The sequence below is a fragment of the Elgaria multicarinata genome, chromosome 4 (assembly GCF_023053635.1).
Source record: "Elgaria multicarinata webbii isolate HBS135686 ecotype San Diego chromosome 4, rElgMul1.1.pri, whole genome shotgun sequence".
NCBI classification, from domain to species: domain Eukaryota; kingdom Metazoa; phylum Chordata; class Lepidosauria; order Squamata; family Anguidae; genus Elgaria; species Elgaria multicarinata.
The window spans coordinates 137613174-137626160 of record NC_086174.1 but is presented as its reverse complement, the minus strand read 5'-3'; the positions used below and the strand labels follow the sequence as shown (position 1 = coordinate 137626160).

Below are 12987 nucleotides of genomic sequence, written 5' to 3'. Positions count from 1 at the left end.
ATGTACTTCTGATAATCACATATTTATCTTGATCACATTCCTAGTTGTAGGACATCAAGATGTTTCATGTGTCATATTTTAAGACTGGATAGAATATGTTTCTTCTGATCAATTCAGTAGCTCTACACATAGCAAGCAAGCAGCCCCGGCAAAGATTAAATTGCAGAGGGAGACAAGAAGGACCTGATTTTGACTTGATAGCTCATCATAAGTGATGGCGATAAATAAAAGCGTAAACTTTGTTGCATTCTAAATAAAACATACTAGAGCAAAACCATAGTTACAAGGCAGTATTTGGTAATTCATATTAGTAGGAAGTTGTGGTGGCCCTAATAATAATCCCTGGACTAGAGAGACAGCTGGCATTCCTAAACAAAATATTTCCAGCCTGCATATGCCCAACACCTGAGCAACCTGGGTGGTGGTGGTATTATTTTTATTACTAGTATTAGTATCCCGCCTTTTGCCCGATACTGGGCTTCAAGGCGGCCTTACAAAGTTTAAAACATACATTGTAAAACTTAGGAAAAGAAATGTATAAATAAATAAATAATAAAATAAAAAAATCCAGAGCATTGGAGTTCCTCCCCCACTTCCTGATTCTGTTTCAGTGTAACAGCGCTCCTATCTGAACAGTCTGCTGGTGGTGGTGATGAAGATAGATGGACAAGAGAAAGTGTAGACCCATGGATCCTCTCCTGCTTATAGACTAGCTCAAGAGAGCTATTAATTGATATTATAAAATGGGAGAGTTCCCAGACCCCCAAGGTAAAACATACCTGAGTTGATTTTGGTCAGAAACAATCTGAATGCATGTATGGGAACTTGCATCAGAGCCCCTGTCACAACACAGGCCTCACACACCAGGCCTTGTCGCACACAAACCCTCCTCAAGCCAAGCGCCACCACTTGAACAACCTGAGGGTATGGTAAAACACAACCTTTCCCTCATATGAGAGGGTAAAGACTAGAATCTGAAAAGATTTTACTGTGTATGTAATAAACTGAAGGTTATATATAAGGTGTTTACGATAGTAACTGTAGAGCAAGTGATAAAGCCAAGCAGACACGTGGTTTGAGACAACAAAACAAAATAAAATGTTTATTTTTGTTTAACAGATCTTAGTTACTTCAAATTCAAGTTGACCTGCTTAATCTATTTTTATTATTTATTTACTTTATTTAAAGCATTTTTATACCGCCGCCTCACCATTTCTGGCATCGAGGCGCTTTACAATAACATATAAAACAATTCCATTAAAACCCTCACCCTCAAACCATTAAAAGCCCTACTAGTTTTAATAATAACAGTAATCTTAAGTCTCTTAAACTCTTCTCTCCTTTCACTCTCCACACCACTGACAATCCTCACTGACACTGCCCACTCCCAACCAACTAACCCACATTTATACTCCTCCCCGCCTTTCACAGCATCATCAGCCACACCCACTCAGTTGAACATTCTCCACTCACTAGACATACAAAGCCAGACATACCTAAGGGAACAGAACTGTGGGGTAATGCCACAACCCCCTTTTGACATCCCAAGTCTAGGTCACATAGCAGCTGCTGGCCCTCCTTTCCCTCTGGAGGCCCGTTCTTCATACCCTTTCTATGTTTGTTGGAGTTAAGTTGTTTGACATAAGAATAGTTCCTCGTAGTAAGAGAAGAGGGAGCATGCTGTGAAAACAAACTCTTCCTTAGGGAGCTGGTGGGTTGCATGTTCTACTGAAGAATATTGGGGAATGATCCTGAATGGGCGTTCCCCCATCCCACTACCTAGAATGTGTCTGTCTGTGTAGGTACCGTCAATCTATGAAAGGATGTCTTACAGATCCAGCTTCCAGATATTTCAGTTTTCGGGATGTCTTCAGTATCTGCTAAGTTTGATAGGCTTATCGCTACAAGGAGACTGGTATTTCACCAGGCAAATCTGCCTCTCACAGCACCATTTACTATACCGGCACAGGGTGGTTGGGAAATATGTCTAGCACCTGTTAAACAGGTAGTGGGATGGTTGTGAACCGCCCAGAGAGCTCCGGCTATTGGGCGGTATAGAAATGTAATAAATAAAAAATAAAATAAATAAACTGTTCTCAAAGGAGTCCTTCCTTATAATTTGTTGAAGCATTTAAACTATTTAAGAGGTCATCCAACTGTATTTCTTTGTCTGACAGATGCAGCAGCGTCTCCGACTTACTCAGTGTTGATTGGGAATCGGGAATGGATGAGACGGAACGGCTTGCATATCTCCAACGACGTTCACGAAGCCATGACCGGCCATGAAATGAAAGGACATACAGCTATACTTGTGGCTGTGGATGGTATTCAGATATATTTCAACGCACTTTCACTACATAGTCTGTAGCCAACTGGAGTCCAGCTGGACTGCTGGAGGATCTGGATGGCCAAAGCTGAACAAGTGGAATGTTGTTCAAGTCCAGAGCTAAAGATCTAAATCAACAGGAATAAATACAGCATGATACACAATGATGCTTAGTTTTGGCTGCTGAATACATACATAAGCCTCCCAGATAACTCTGTGTTATGGGGTGGCATACAAATGTCATAAATATGTAACTATCAATAAGTCAATACAAGTATTTTCTTCTGCAGGTGTACTTCGTGGCATGATTGCGATAGCAGACGCAGTCAAACCAGAAGCAGCTTTAGCTATGCACACATTACAAAATATGGGTGTGGATGTGGTGCTTATTACAGGAGACAACCGAAAAACGGCCAAAGCAATTGCTACTCAGGTATGCTTCCTGCTCTAAAAGGTGTGTGAGAGGGCAATCAGCCCCTTTCATTGCCCCCCTGGATTGGGATGCTCACTTGCTTGGGTATTATTTGGGAGTTCTCACTAGGTATGAAAAGGAACTTGCATCTGTCAGAGTAAAAAATCTACATAACAGTCTGTTCCAGTGTATCTGAAGCTGGATCATGCCAGTTAATGGGCTGGTTTAATTAACTGCCAATTAATTGGGGAAAGTAATCCCAGCTACAGTTAAATGAAATCAAGAAGATTTATGATGCTCCCATTGCTTCCTTATTAGGGCTTCATCACTGCTGAAGCGATCGCAAATGTAGGCAGCAGAAGAGGGCTGAGGAAGGTGTGAGGGGGGCAAGGAAGATGTAGAAAAGAAGGGAACAAGAAAAGGGAGAAGCCAGGAGGGGGGAGAAAATGTGCCCCCCCCCCGAGTAACATGTACCTGTGGACCCAGAAAAGTTTCTTACCCCTGCCGTAGATGAAATGTAAATTGTGTTGCACATTCAGTAGGACTTGAGAGAATTAGAAGTGGTCCTCAGGATCCATGTGGAGCTTTATACTGAATGAGTTGTTCTTCAGTGGCTACTACTCATGGCAGCTATGTGCAGCTTCCTGTTTTAGAGGCAGGATGCTACTGAACGCAACCTGTTGGGAGCAACAAGGGAAGAGGACTTGTTCATGTCCTGTTTTGAGGCTCCGCAGAGGCATCTTGTTGGCCACTCTGGGAATCAGGGTACTGGATTCGATGGACCTTTGGTCTTATCCAGCAGGGCTCTGATCTTCTGTTTTCAAAGCTTCTTTTCGTAATGCAATTTCCAAATAAAAAAACAAAACAAAAAACCCGACAACCCTTCTCCTCCGGTTTGTGCTAACAGCAGGCATCTTTCCGCATCTAGGTTGGGATCAAGAAAGTCTTTGCTGAGGTTCTGCCTTCTCACAAAGTAGCCAAGGTCCAGGAACTCCAGACATCCGGCAGAAGAGTGGCCATGGTTGGAGATGGGGTCAACGACTCACCGGCATTGGCAAGGGCTGATGTCGGCATCGCTATTGGAACTGGCACTGATGTTGCCATCGAAGCAGCAGATGTTGTCCTAATTCGAGTGAGCTCGTAATCTGTAAAACAGTGGGTGTGGGCCGGGGGCCCCAGGACTTCCTCAAACGTTTGAGAATGCATAGGTATTTGGCAGGGAGGGGAATTCATTCTTCCTCTTCCTCTCTGTGCAGAATGACTTACTGGATGTGGTCGCAAGTATTCATCTGTCCAAGAGGACAGTGAAAAGAATATGGCTAAATCTAATCCTGGCCTTAATATACAATCTCCTTGGCATTCCCATAGCAGCAGGTAAGCTCTTTTTGGTTCGCTTTCGAGCATCTGCACTTATGGAAGAGAAGTTGGAGGTGAAGCCCCTTGACACACACGTGAGTTGACTTGTGGCCCTACACCTTCCATCAGCCCTAGCCACCATAGCCCATGGTGAGTGATCATGGGAGTTGTAGGCCAAAACATGTGGAAGGCCACAAGTTGCCCACCCATGGTTCAGAAGCATCACGACGGGGTTACGTTGCCTGATAGCGGAGGATGACACGACGACTCCATTATAACTTTATGCCCATAATCAGTTATCGTTGAGAAGTACAACTGTACAAAAAGCGGGAGAAGGAGAAAGAAGAGTTGGACGTGAAAGAGCGTTTCGCTAGTTTTGCGTTTTATTTGGGAAGAGAGGCAAAACTATCTGGTAACAGTTCTTTCTGCTCCACACAAAAAGCTGCCTTATACTGAGTCAGACCCTTGGTCCATGTAGCCCAGTATTGTTGACACTGACTGGCAGCAATGGCTCTTAAGATGTTCAGGGACAGGTTTTTCCTGCCCCACCTGGCGATGCCAGGGCTTGAACCTGGAACCTTCTGCCTGCAAAGCAGGGTTCTCTCCAACTGAGCTGCAACCCGTCACAATTTATCCTCTACTTTTATGGAGTCTGCCTATAATAGCCATATCTTAGCCTTCTAGACCTGTGTGGTCTTAACATGAAACATGACAAACAGAAGAAAGGCAGCAGGTTTATGGAAGTGGGGAGGCAGCCTGTCAACTTATTTGTTCCCCTGGTAAAACTGAAACTTAGCTTTGAAAGGGCAGAGGGCAAGGGAGGGGGGAGCTGTGCTAGGCAGGGCTTCCATTGAACTGCTGGCCCTACCCAAATTGCAGTTGCTTGCAAAGATCTTTCTTTAAACACAAGTTCTGTATTTGTATGTGTGCCTTTCTGTGTCAGGAGCATTTATGCCTATTGGAATTGTGCTGCAGCCGTGGATGGGGTCAGCAGCAATGGCAGCATCTTCAGTATCGGTATTGCTCTCTTCCCTGCAGCTCAAATGGTAGGTCTGGTCATTGGTTTCGTCACAATTCCAACAGACAACTTGCATATTTTTCACTGCACATAATAGAATTTTGTACATAATCTCCCTATGGGCGATACGTATCGAGCCACTGGTGATTGGCAGGCGTTGCCAGCACCAAATTTAAAGGGCCCCCAGGCAAGGTGCCCTATACTGTAGGGCTGTAGCATCACCCTGCTGTGCCTCCCCAAATATGCTTTCTCAGGGAGGGGTGGACAATGTATAGCAGCAGAGATGGGTAGTAGAGGGCACCATGCAGTGTTTGCACTGTGCATCATCTTCATTTCCCTAGAATGTCTTTCTGCCTGTTCAGATGACACGCTAAGCCATGGTTAGGCTGCTAACTCTTTTGCAGCAAATGGTTACTGAGTGTGTTTAAGCCATGGTTATGTAGCCACCATGGTTAGGGATGGTTCATATGGCACCTAAGCCATAATGCTTAGCTCAAAATACTTAACCACTGTGGCTTAATGTGTCATCTGAACAGGGACAGTATATGTTAGGGGCAGGGCCCAGAGGCTTTGGGAGAAATAAAACTGCAACCACTGTGCTCCGTGCTTCTCCTCACAGCACCGGGCCAGGCCCATACTACTACTACTATACATACTCACCTGAAACAATCTTGGAAAATGCAGATCATAAAATATACTGGGACAGAACAATTCATACTGACAAAACAATACCTTGCAACCAACCAGACATAACGGTCATAGACAAAAAAGGGAAAAAACACTTACCTCATCGACATAGCAATAGCACATGACAAAAATGTTGTTGAAAATGAAGAGGAAAAGAGAGAGAAATATACAGTACTGGCCATGGAAGTCAAAGAACTATGGCAACAGGAAAAGGTCACAATTATTCTGTTAGTCACATCAGTCACCAGCATCACATCAAAAAACTATTATCAAAAACCTTCAGAAACTGGGCCTACCAAAATACATCCACACCAACATCCATAAAGCAGTCATAATTAAAACATAATTGTCAGGAAATTCCTGAATCTGTAAAAGACAGCATGACTTGGCAAAGCCTGTCATGTTCATCTCGAAAAACTGCCACAAGCAAGAAAGAGATGAATAATAATAATAATAATAATAATGATGATGATGATGATGATGATGATGGATTTCAGTATCTGCCTCAGTGAACCCTCTGGGCCTTCTGGACCCCAACATTTGCCCTGCTATGCTGGATGCTGGATGTAATCATTCTGTAGTCACTTAGCCCAGGGAGTGGGCAGTACACAGCCCACATGTGGCCTTGCCACACTGCCAAAATTCAGCAACATCGCAGCAGGGGGAGCGGAAAGCCCATTTTTAAAGGAAAAACAGTGATTTGCCACTGAACTTTGATGGTGCAGCAGCAAGAACAGGGTCACCTTAAAGCAAGAAAGCCCCTTTTTGCTGCCACCACACCACTAAAATCCAGCAGCAAATCAGTTTTCCTTTAGAAATAAGACTCCCCCCGCCCCGCACTGCCATGCTGCTGGGCCAATGTGAAGTATTGAGAGCTTCCTTACACCCTCTCCCATAATGTGGTTCCTTGGTCTAGAAGTTGTGGAACTGTACTGGGAAGGGTGCTGCTGTTCCTTGTACAGTCCTCTATGCATTCTCACCCACGTGTTCCTCAAAACCCAGAAGTGGGCATTGCTGGGCTATTCTTGCCTATTTGTACAACTTGATCTATGCACTGTTTCCCCCCCCCCTTTTTTTTTCTGTTGTGTAAAGTGGTATGTATTGATCCAGCAGAGTTAACAAGCAGTAGCCTGAATATAAAACATGTATTAGGGCTGACGGTCTTCCATGCAAGCAATTAACTGATGTCATACCAATTTCAGGTGCTGCCAGACGAGGCTATTAACATGCAATCACCGTCCCTCATTCGCAGAGTTTTATTGGGGATTCAGACCTCGTCCTCATCCACTCATAGCCTTCCTGTGTTTTCCCGCTGCTTCTTCCATCTTTTTTCTTACCATGGAAAATCCGTTAAGGAAGAAAAGATGGAGTGGCTGCAAAATGCCTTCTGAGAGTTAGCGCTAGGAGCCCTCCACCTGAATCACTCTTGCACATGCCAAAACCACAATATAAAAGTGCTTTTTGAAGATATTGAAATGTAGGAACTTCAGATTTGAAAAAAATGCTGCTAGCCTCTTTTTTTAAGGGCATCTTTTAGAATATTTTGTTCATTTTCTGTTAACGGTAGCATTAGAAACAAAATGGCTTAAAAATAACTGTGCCCTTAATTAAGCTCTCAAAAGGCTTTAGTTGATTGGTCTTATTTATTGTACCAATTATTGTATAGCCCCCTATACTTCCTGCAATTCAGATGGCCCATTCCAAAAGGCATAACCCCACTGCTTGCCAGCGACAAGTAGTCGTTGCTATTTGCAAGTGTTTGCATTACAACTGTCCTTTCTCTGCTTGTATAAATGCAACAAAAAGGTGATAACATAACACAATATAAATGAAAGCAAGGAAGTTAAGGAAACAGGTTAAAAAATGCATTTACATGTACAATAATACAACAAAACAATCAAACTGCTAGACAGAAAATGCTCAGTAGACTTAATCAATTTGGCCAGGCGCGTTTCGACTCTTGGTCTTCTTCAATGGCCAGTGTGCTATGGAACAAATACAAACACTTGTAAGAGCCAGGGTAAAGGCAAACACTTATTGCTGTATTTTAAAAAATAATAATTTAAAGATAAAATTTGCATGACAATTGTCCTTTCTCTGTTTGTGCCTCTAACATTTGGAAGTGTGTGTTTTCCCCCTCTGTTTTCCATAGCTACAAAAAACCAGACATGGAAAGCTATGAAGCTCAAGCTCAGGGCTGCATGAAGCCACTGACGCCTTCCCAAGTCAGTGTCCATATTGGAATGGATGACAAACGACGAGGCCCTCACAAATCAAGGGCTTGGGATGATACCAGTCAAGTATCCCTTCGTTCCCTGACTTCAGACAAACTACCAAGACACGTTGGGAATCCTCTAGGGAATGAAGCAGACAAGTGGTCGCTGCTGACAAACAGTCAAGATGAAGACCAGTATATTTAAGCATGCCGTACTCTGCAGCAGATCTACAATGTTCAGGGGTGGGGCTTCATGACCGTGTGGTTCTTTCACCAAGAGAGGCATAGGATTCTTGGGTTCTCTAGTATGTATGTGAATGTTTGGTACTCTGATTAGAATGGAGGAGACTGCCTTGACCGGATCTGGGTGACTTAGCTGCCTCTTAGTGCTCTAGACTAAGGCATGGCCTAATCAAAACATGAACATCAAGGAACAGGCCTGGGGCAAAAAGTTTTCCGGACTTTGCATCTAGGGACCAAACGCTATGCAGCAATGTTTTACACGGACTCGTTTTAGACGTTGAAACCTTGCACACGATCACAGAAAATGGAGACACAGCATTCGTGCTTTCTATCTGAGGCCAGAATATTGCTGGGTGCAATATTACAACTGGATTTCTTATAAGGATAGTGGGCAAAGTGTATGCTTGAGATGACCGATCAGGATGGTTCTACTTCTCAATACACCTCCATAGCATTACGTGAAGATGGAATGATTGGGAGCCAAGACGAAGGCCCCTCACGTACTTAATTAGGGGTTAGGGAGTATTTTAGAAACAGAATGTAGTTGTTGTTTTCAATATAGGCTGCACTTTCGGGTTTTTTACTTTGCTACTTTCTCTTGTACAAGGGCAAATAAAGATGGAGGTGCAAAGCTTTCTGCCCACCCATCTCATGCCTCATTGACTGCAATGCTGAATCCATTTTACCAGTGCATCAGAACTTGCCTGCACACGTTTGGTTTTTAGATCCCGAGTTCCATATTTAACCCGTGTCCTGCAGAAATGGGAATGTTTCATGAAGATGGATGTTTCATGAATGTTTCTTGGGGGATATTATTTTAAACCCTTTATTCACTATACCAGTGAATTAGCAGAGTAACAGCGGTTCTTAACTATGAAGTTCAGCAAAGACCAAATTAACTTCAAGACAGAGTCTGTTTTGTTTGGTACAAAAATAAAGTATTTTACTGATAGAAATAACACAGTTTATGGCAATACAAATTTACACTGACATACTCACACACTTGGTCATATATACACGTCACAGCAGGGCTCACAGTAGCAGAGAGAATATTTTAATCTGGTTACAATGCTCCAAATCTCTCTTTATATACACTTCCCTGAACAAATGATGAAACCACTAATTGGCAATCATGAGACAATTAGACCTTTGCATCATCCCAATAATTCAATAAAGTCCACCTGCAAACTTGACCTTTAAGCTGATTGACTGATGCTGAGTCTTCAGTTCTTCCAGGTTTTGCAGACTTGTACAGAAATATGGAAAGTACAAAAACCAGTCCTAATCCAGGACTTCAACACATGTGTTTCAGTGTGCAGATACCGAGCCCTTCACAGCATACAAAGTGAAATACAGTTGGGCACTGTAACCCACTAAACCTTTTAATAAGCCGTTTGTAGCTGCTGAACCTTGCACCCACTCCCATAGTAAAGGAATTTCTAGCTAAGGCTTTTAGGATGTAAGAGCACTGTCCCAAATGTTGACTTGTGCAGTTTTTCAGTATATATGTAGGGAAATGCAGAGTTACAAAGTGAAGGATCAATACGCTGTAGATACCAGTAAATATTAGGTAATTGAACTCAATGGAAGAAATTTCTCATTCCAGATGGTCCTATATTCTGGTCTCACCTAAGAAATCGTTACTAAAAGGATGGATGGTTGATGATAAAACAAGTCCACATTTGAGCACAGTTTCCTGAAACGACTCATTAATGTTTGACAGAATTTAGTGCTTGCTAAATTGTATCCAGTTTTGTTAAACATTTTAGGTGTTGTTTTTTAAAAAAACTACAACAACAACAACTGTTTGCTAAGAACTATATCTAGAATTGTGAAATTGCCCTCTGGAATGTACTGACTTGCTCACAAACCTCCAAAGTGGTGCCAGAAGTTAAATTGATTTAATTTCTTTGTGCAAGCACTTATCTTGAATTGCAAGCAACAGGTACCACGTTAGAGGAGGCATGTCTTTTGCTGTAAGAGAAGGGGAGTGCTTGTGAAATGGTGCCTGCTGTGACATATGCATCCTGTATCATGGACAAATTGATTTTGTGGAGTGACAGCTGACATTTTAGATGAGTGGCTTCCTGTAATTGCTATATTGTCTGGAAAAGGCACCAATAACAGTAGAGGGGAAATGGGCTGGCTTCTCTCCCCCCTCCCCAATAAATCTCCGAATCTTGGACCTCTCTTGCATGGTCTCTTGCACACCTTAATAGCACTGGGGAGGGAGTTTGTGTTAGTAATTCCACTGGCCTGGAATGGCACCAGTAGTGGACGATGGGCAGATGCACAAACCCCCATAGAAATAATCTTTGGGACCTGCAAGTGTGGACTAACTAACCAATTTGTTTGAAACCTTGTTTGAAGGATGTCTGCGAAAGGTTGCAGTACTGTGTTCCTGTTTTTAAAGTAATAACACCTTATCTTTCTAACCTTCCTAAACCAGCACTCACTCTTTGCAAACAGACAAGATACACCTCTTATTAAACCCAATGCACAATTCTTGAGAGAGGAGTGCAATAAGGAAGTAGAACATCCTATTCTGACAGGGTAATGGAAGGTAGCACTAGAAAGCAATGAAAGCTTATTTAGGATTGAATCCGTTTCATACAGCAAAAAAAAAAAAAAAAAAAAGGTGTGTTTCAGGTATATTAAATTCCTTATAGGCTCTATGCAGAAAAATGAGCAATGCACCCATCAGCACTTTAATATCACCTTGGTGTCTACGATGGGTGGGCTGAAGATGGATCTCCAGATGTTTTGGATTTCAAGTTCCAGAAGCCCCTGTCAGCATGGTCATAGTTGAAGTTCAACACATCTGGAGGTCTACCTTCTGTCCACCCCTTGTGCTACGATATTGGAGTGGCCACCAAAGGTGTCGTCCTGGATTAGTCCAGGCTCATGTTACTTTAGTGGTCGAATCCTCCCTCAGCGTATCTGTAACTATCCTTCTCCTGGACTACAAAACAGCCATTTGGGACATAACACTGGGATATATGGGAAATGGTTCATTTGCACAGCCCTTTAACTTACAAAAGATCTTGCTCCATCATCCCTTGGTTTGTGAATCTTGCCACTCTGCACCTGCAAATGGATTGCATTTTAAAAAATGGTTCCAGGAGGACACTTACTGCGCCACCTGAGCTGCATATATACAAATAATGTTTGAATAGCTGGATCTTGCAGATGCCCAGGTCCTGGTCTGCAAACCCCAGCAACTCCCAGTCAATATGGCTGCCTAGGGCATGCTGGGAGCTATATCGAAACATGCATAGGATTGCCACCCATAACAGCTGTTGAAACATTGATCGTATTTCTTGCCTCTCGGATTACCTCTCCTGCCACCTATCAGAGGTACAGGCTGCAATGTGCTCACAGCTTGGTGTGTATATGTGTATATAGTTTGGTAATTATCCTATAATAACCAAACTCATTGTCATTTTCCAAATTACCACCAGAGGTCAATATAGAGAAATGGAATTGTTTTATTTATTGAGGAAAGTATTTGGTAAAGCTAGTGCAGGGGTGGGGAGCCTCTGCAGCTCCCAGCCAGCATGGCCAGTGGTGAGGGATGATGGGGGTTGTAGTCCAACATCGTCTAGAGAGCCACAGGTTTTCCACCCCTGAGTTAGAGATTGGCAAAATGTGGCCCACGGGCGATATACTTCTCATCCTGCCCTCAATTATCACCCAGCTTCTGCTCCTTCTGGCTCACTCCTGACCCTCTTTTCAGCAGGCAAGGGAATCGAATGGTCCCCTCAGCCCTCCTGTCCTCTTGTAAAGTTAGCCTTGCCAGCCATACAGGCACGTGCGGGTTGGAAGTCTCGTAAGACATCTGGGTCTTCCTTCCGGATGATTAGGACTTCATTGTTTGGGCAGTGGAGCTGAGAAAGATTAAGACAATTTATTGGGTTGCAGCGCGTTTTGGGCCAGCTGGTTGTCTCTTGGGCCACTTTGGTGACTGAAGTTGAGAGGATCATCCAGGCTGGAAGCCATCCCAGCCTGCTACAAGCTGGCATCTTCTGAGTGGATATCAGACCTGCCCATCATACAAATCCCATGCCCAGATATGGCTCTCAGACTGACATGTTTGCCCAGCTCTTAAATACTTTCTTGTCACCTTGGTTTTTCCACAGGGGAACTAAGGAGGAGTCCGAGGTGCCAGCTGGATCAGGGGAGAGTCATTGCTGTTGCTGGGAGGACCTCTGGACCACTCCGTTGCCTTTTGAGAAAGGCTCAGTAGGGTCGTTCATTAATTACTTTGACCCCAGCCCATAGATAAGTGCCTATAAAATGTGGCCATGCACAACTACTAGGTGTGGTGGTGGCCCCAGATCAGTGGTGGACAGTTTCCAGGCTTGGGGGTGGGGCGGGGCAGGCAGCACCAAACCTGCAGTGCTGAAATTGCTGCTACTGAAGTTGTTGCCACAGCAGCAAGAAACATGATTTTGCAAGGAAATGAGGTGCTTGGGAACCTGCACCTCGTTTGCAAGCACAATCAACCTCCAGGAAGTTTTTGTGGGCATGATTCTGATTGCAAGCAAGGCATGTACTCCCTTGCAAAATCCCTGCATTCTTTACTGCCATCATGGCAAATTTAGCGGAGTGTGTGCAAAACTGGCAATGGGGTAGTGGTGGACGCCTGCTTTCCACTACTGCTCTAGACTGTGGCTGGAGATCCATGTTCCGAATTGCACCACAAGGTTGAAATAGACCGAAGGTCTATT

General features: G+C 43.6%; 1 protein-coding gene across 3 annotated transcripts in view; it reads left to right on the top strand.

Annotated features, from left to right (window-relative positions):
* Positions 1–9216, top strand: part of ATP7B (ATPase copper transporting beta) — a 33266-nt gene extending 24050 nt beyond the window's left edge. For all 3 annotated transcript variants that reach the window (XM_063125235.1, XM_063125234.1, XM_063125233.1), the window contains exons 16-21: positions 2178–2324; positions 2617–2759; positions 3667–3870; positions 3995–4112; positions 5038–5140; positions 7952–9216. In XM_063125235.1, coding sequence (XP_062981305.1) covers positions 2178–2324; positions 2617–2759; positions 3667–3870; positions 3995–4112; positions 5038–5140; positions 7952–8219 — 983 coding nt within the window. In that variant the 3' untranslated portion in view covers positions 8220–9216. The remainder of the gene's footprint in view (positions 1–2177; positions 2325–2616; positions 2760–3666; positions 3871–3994; positions 4113–5037; positions 5141–7951) is intronic.
* Positions 9217–12987: the final 3771 nt, after the last annotated feature.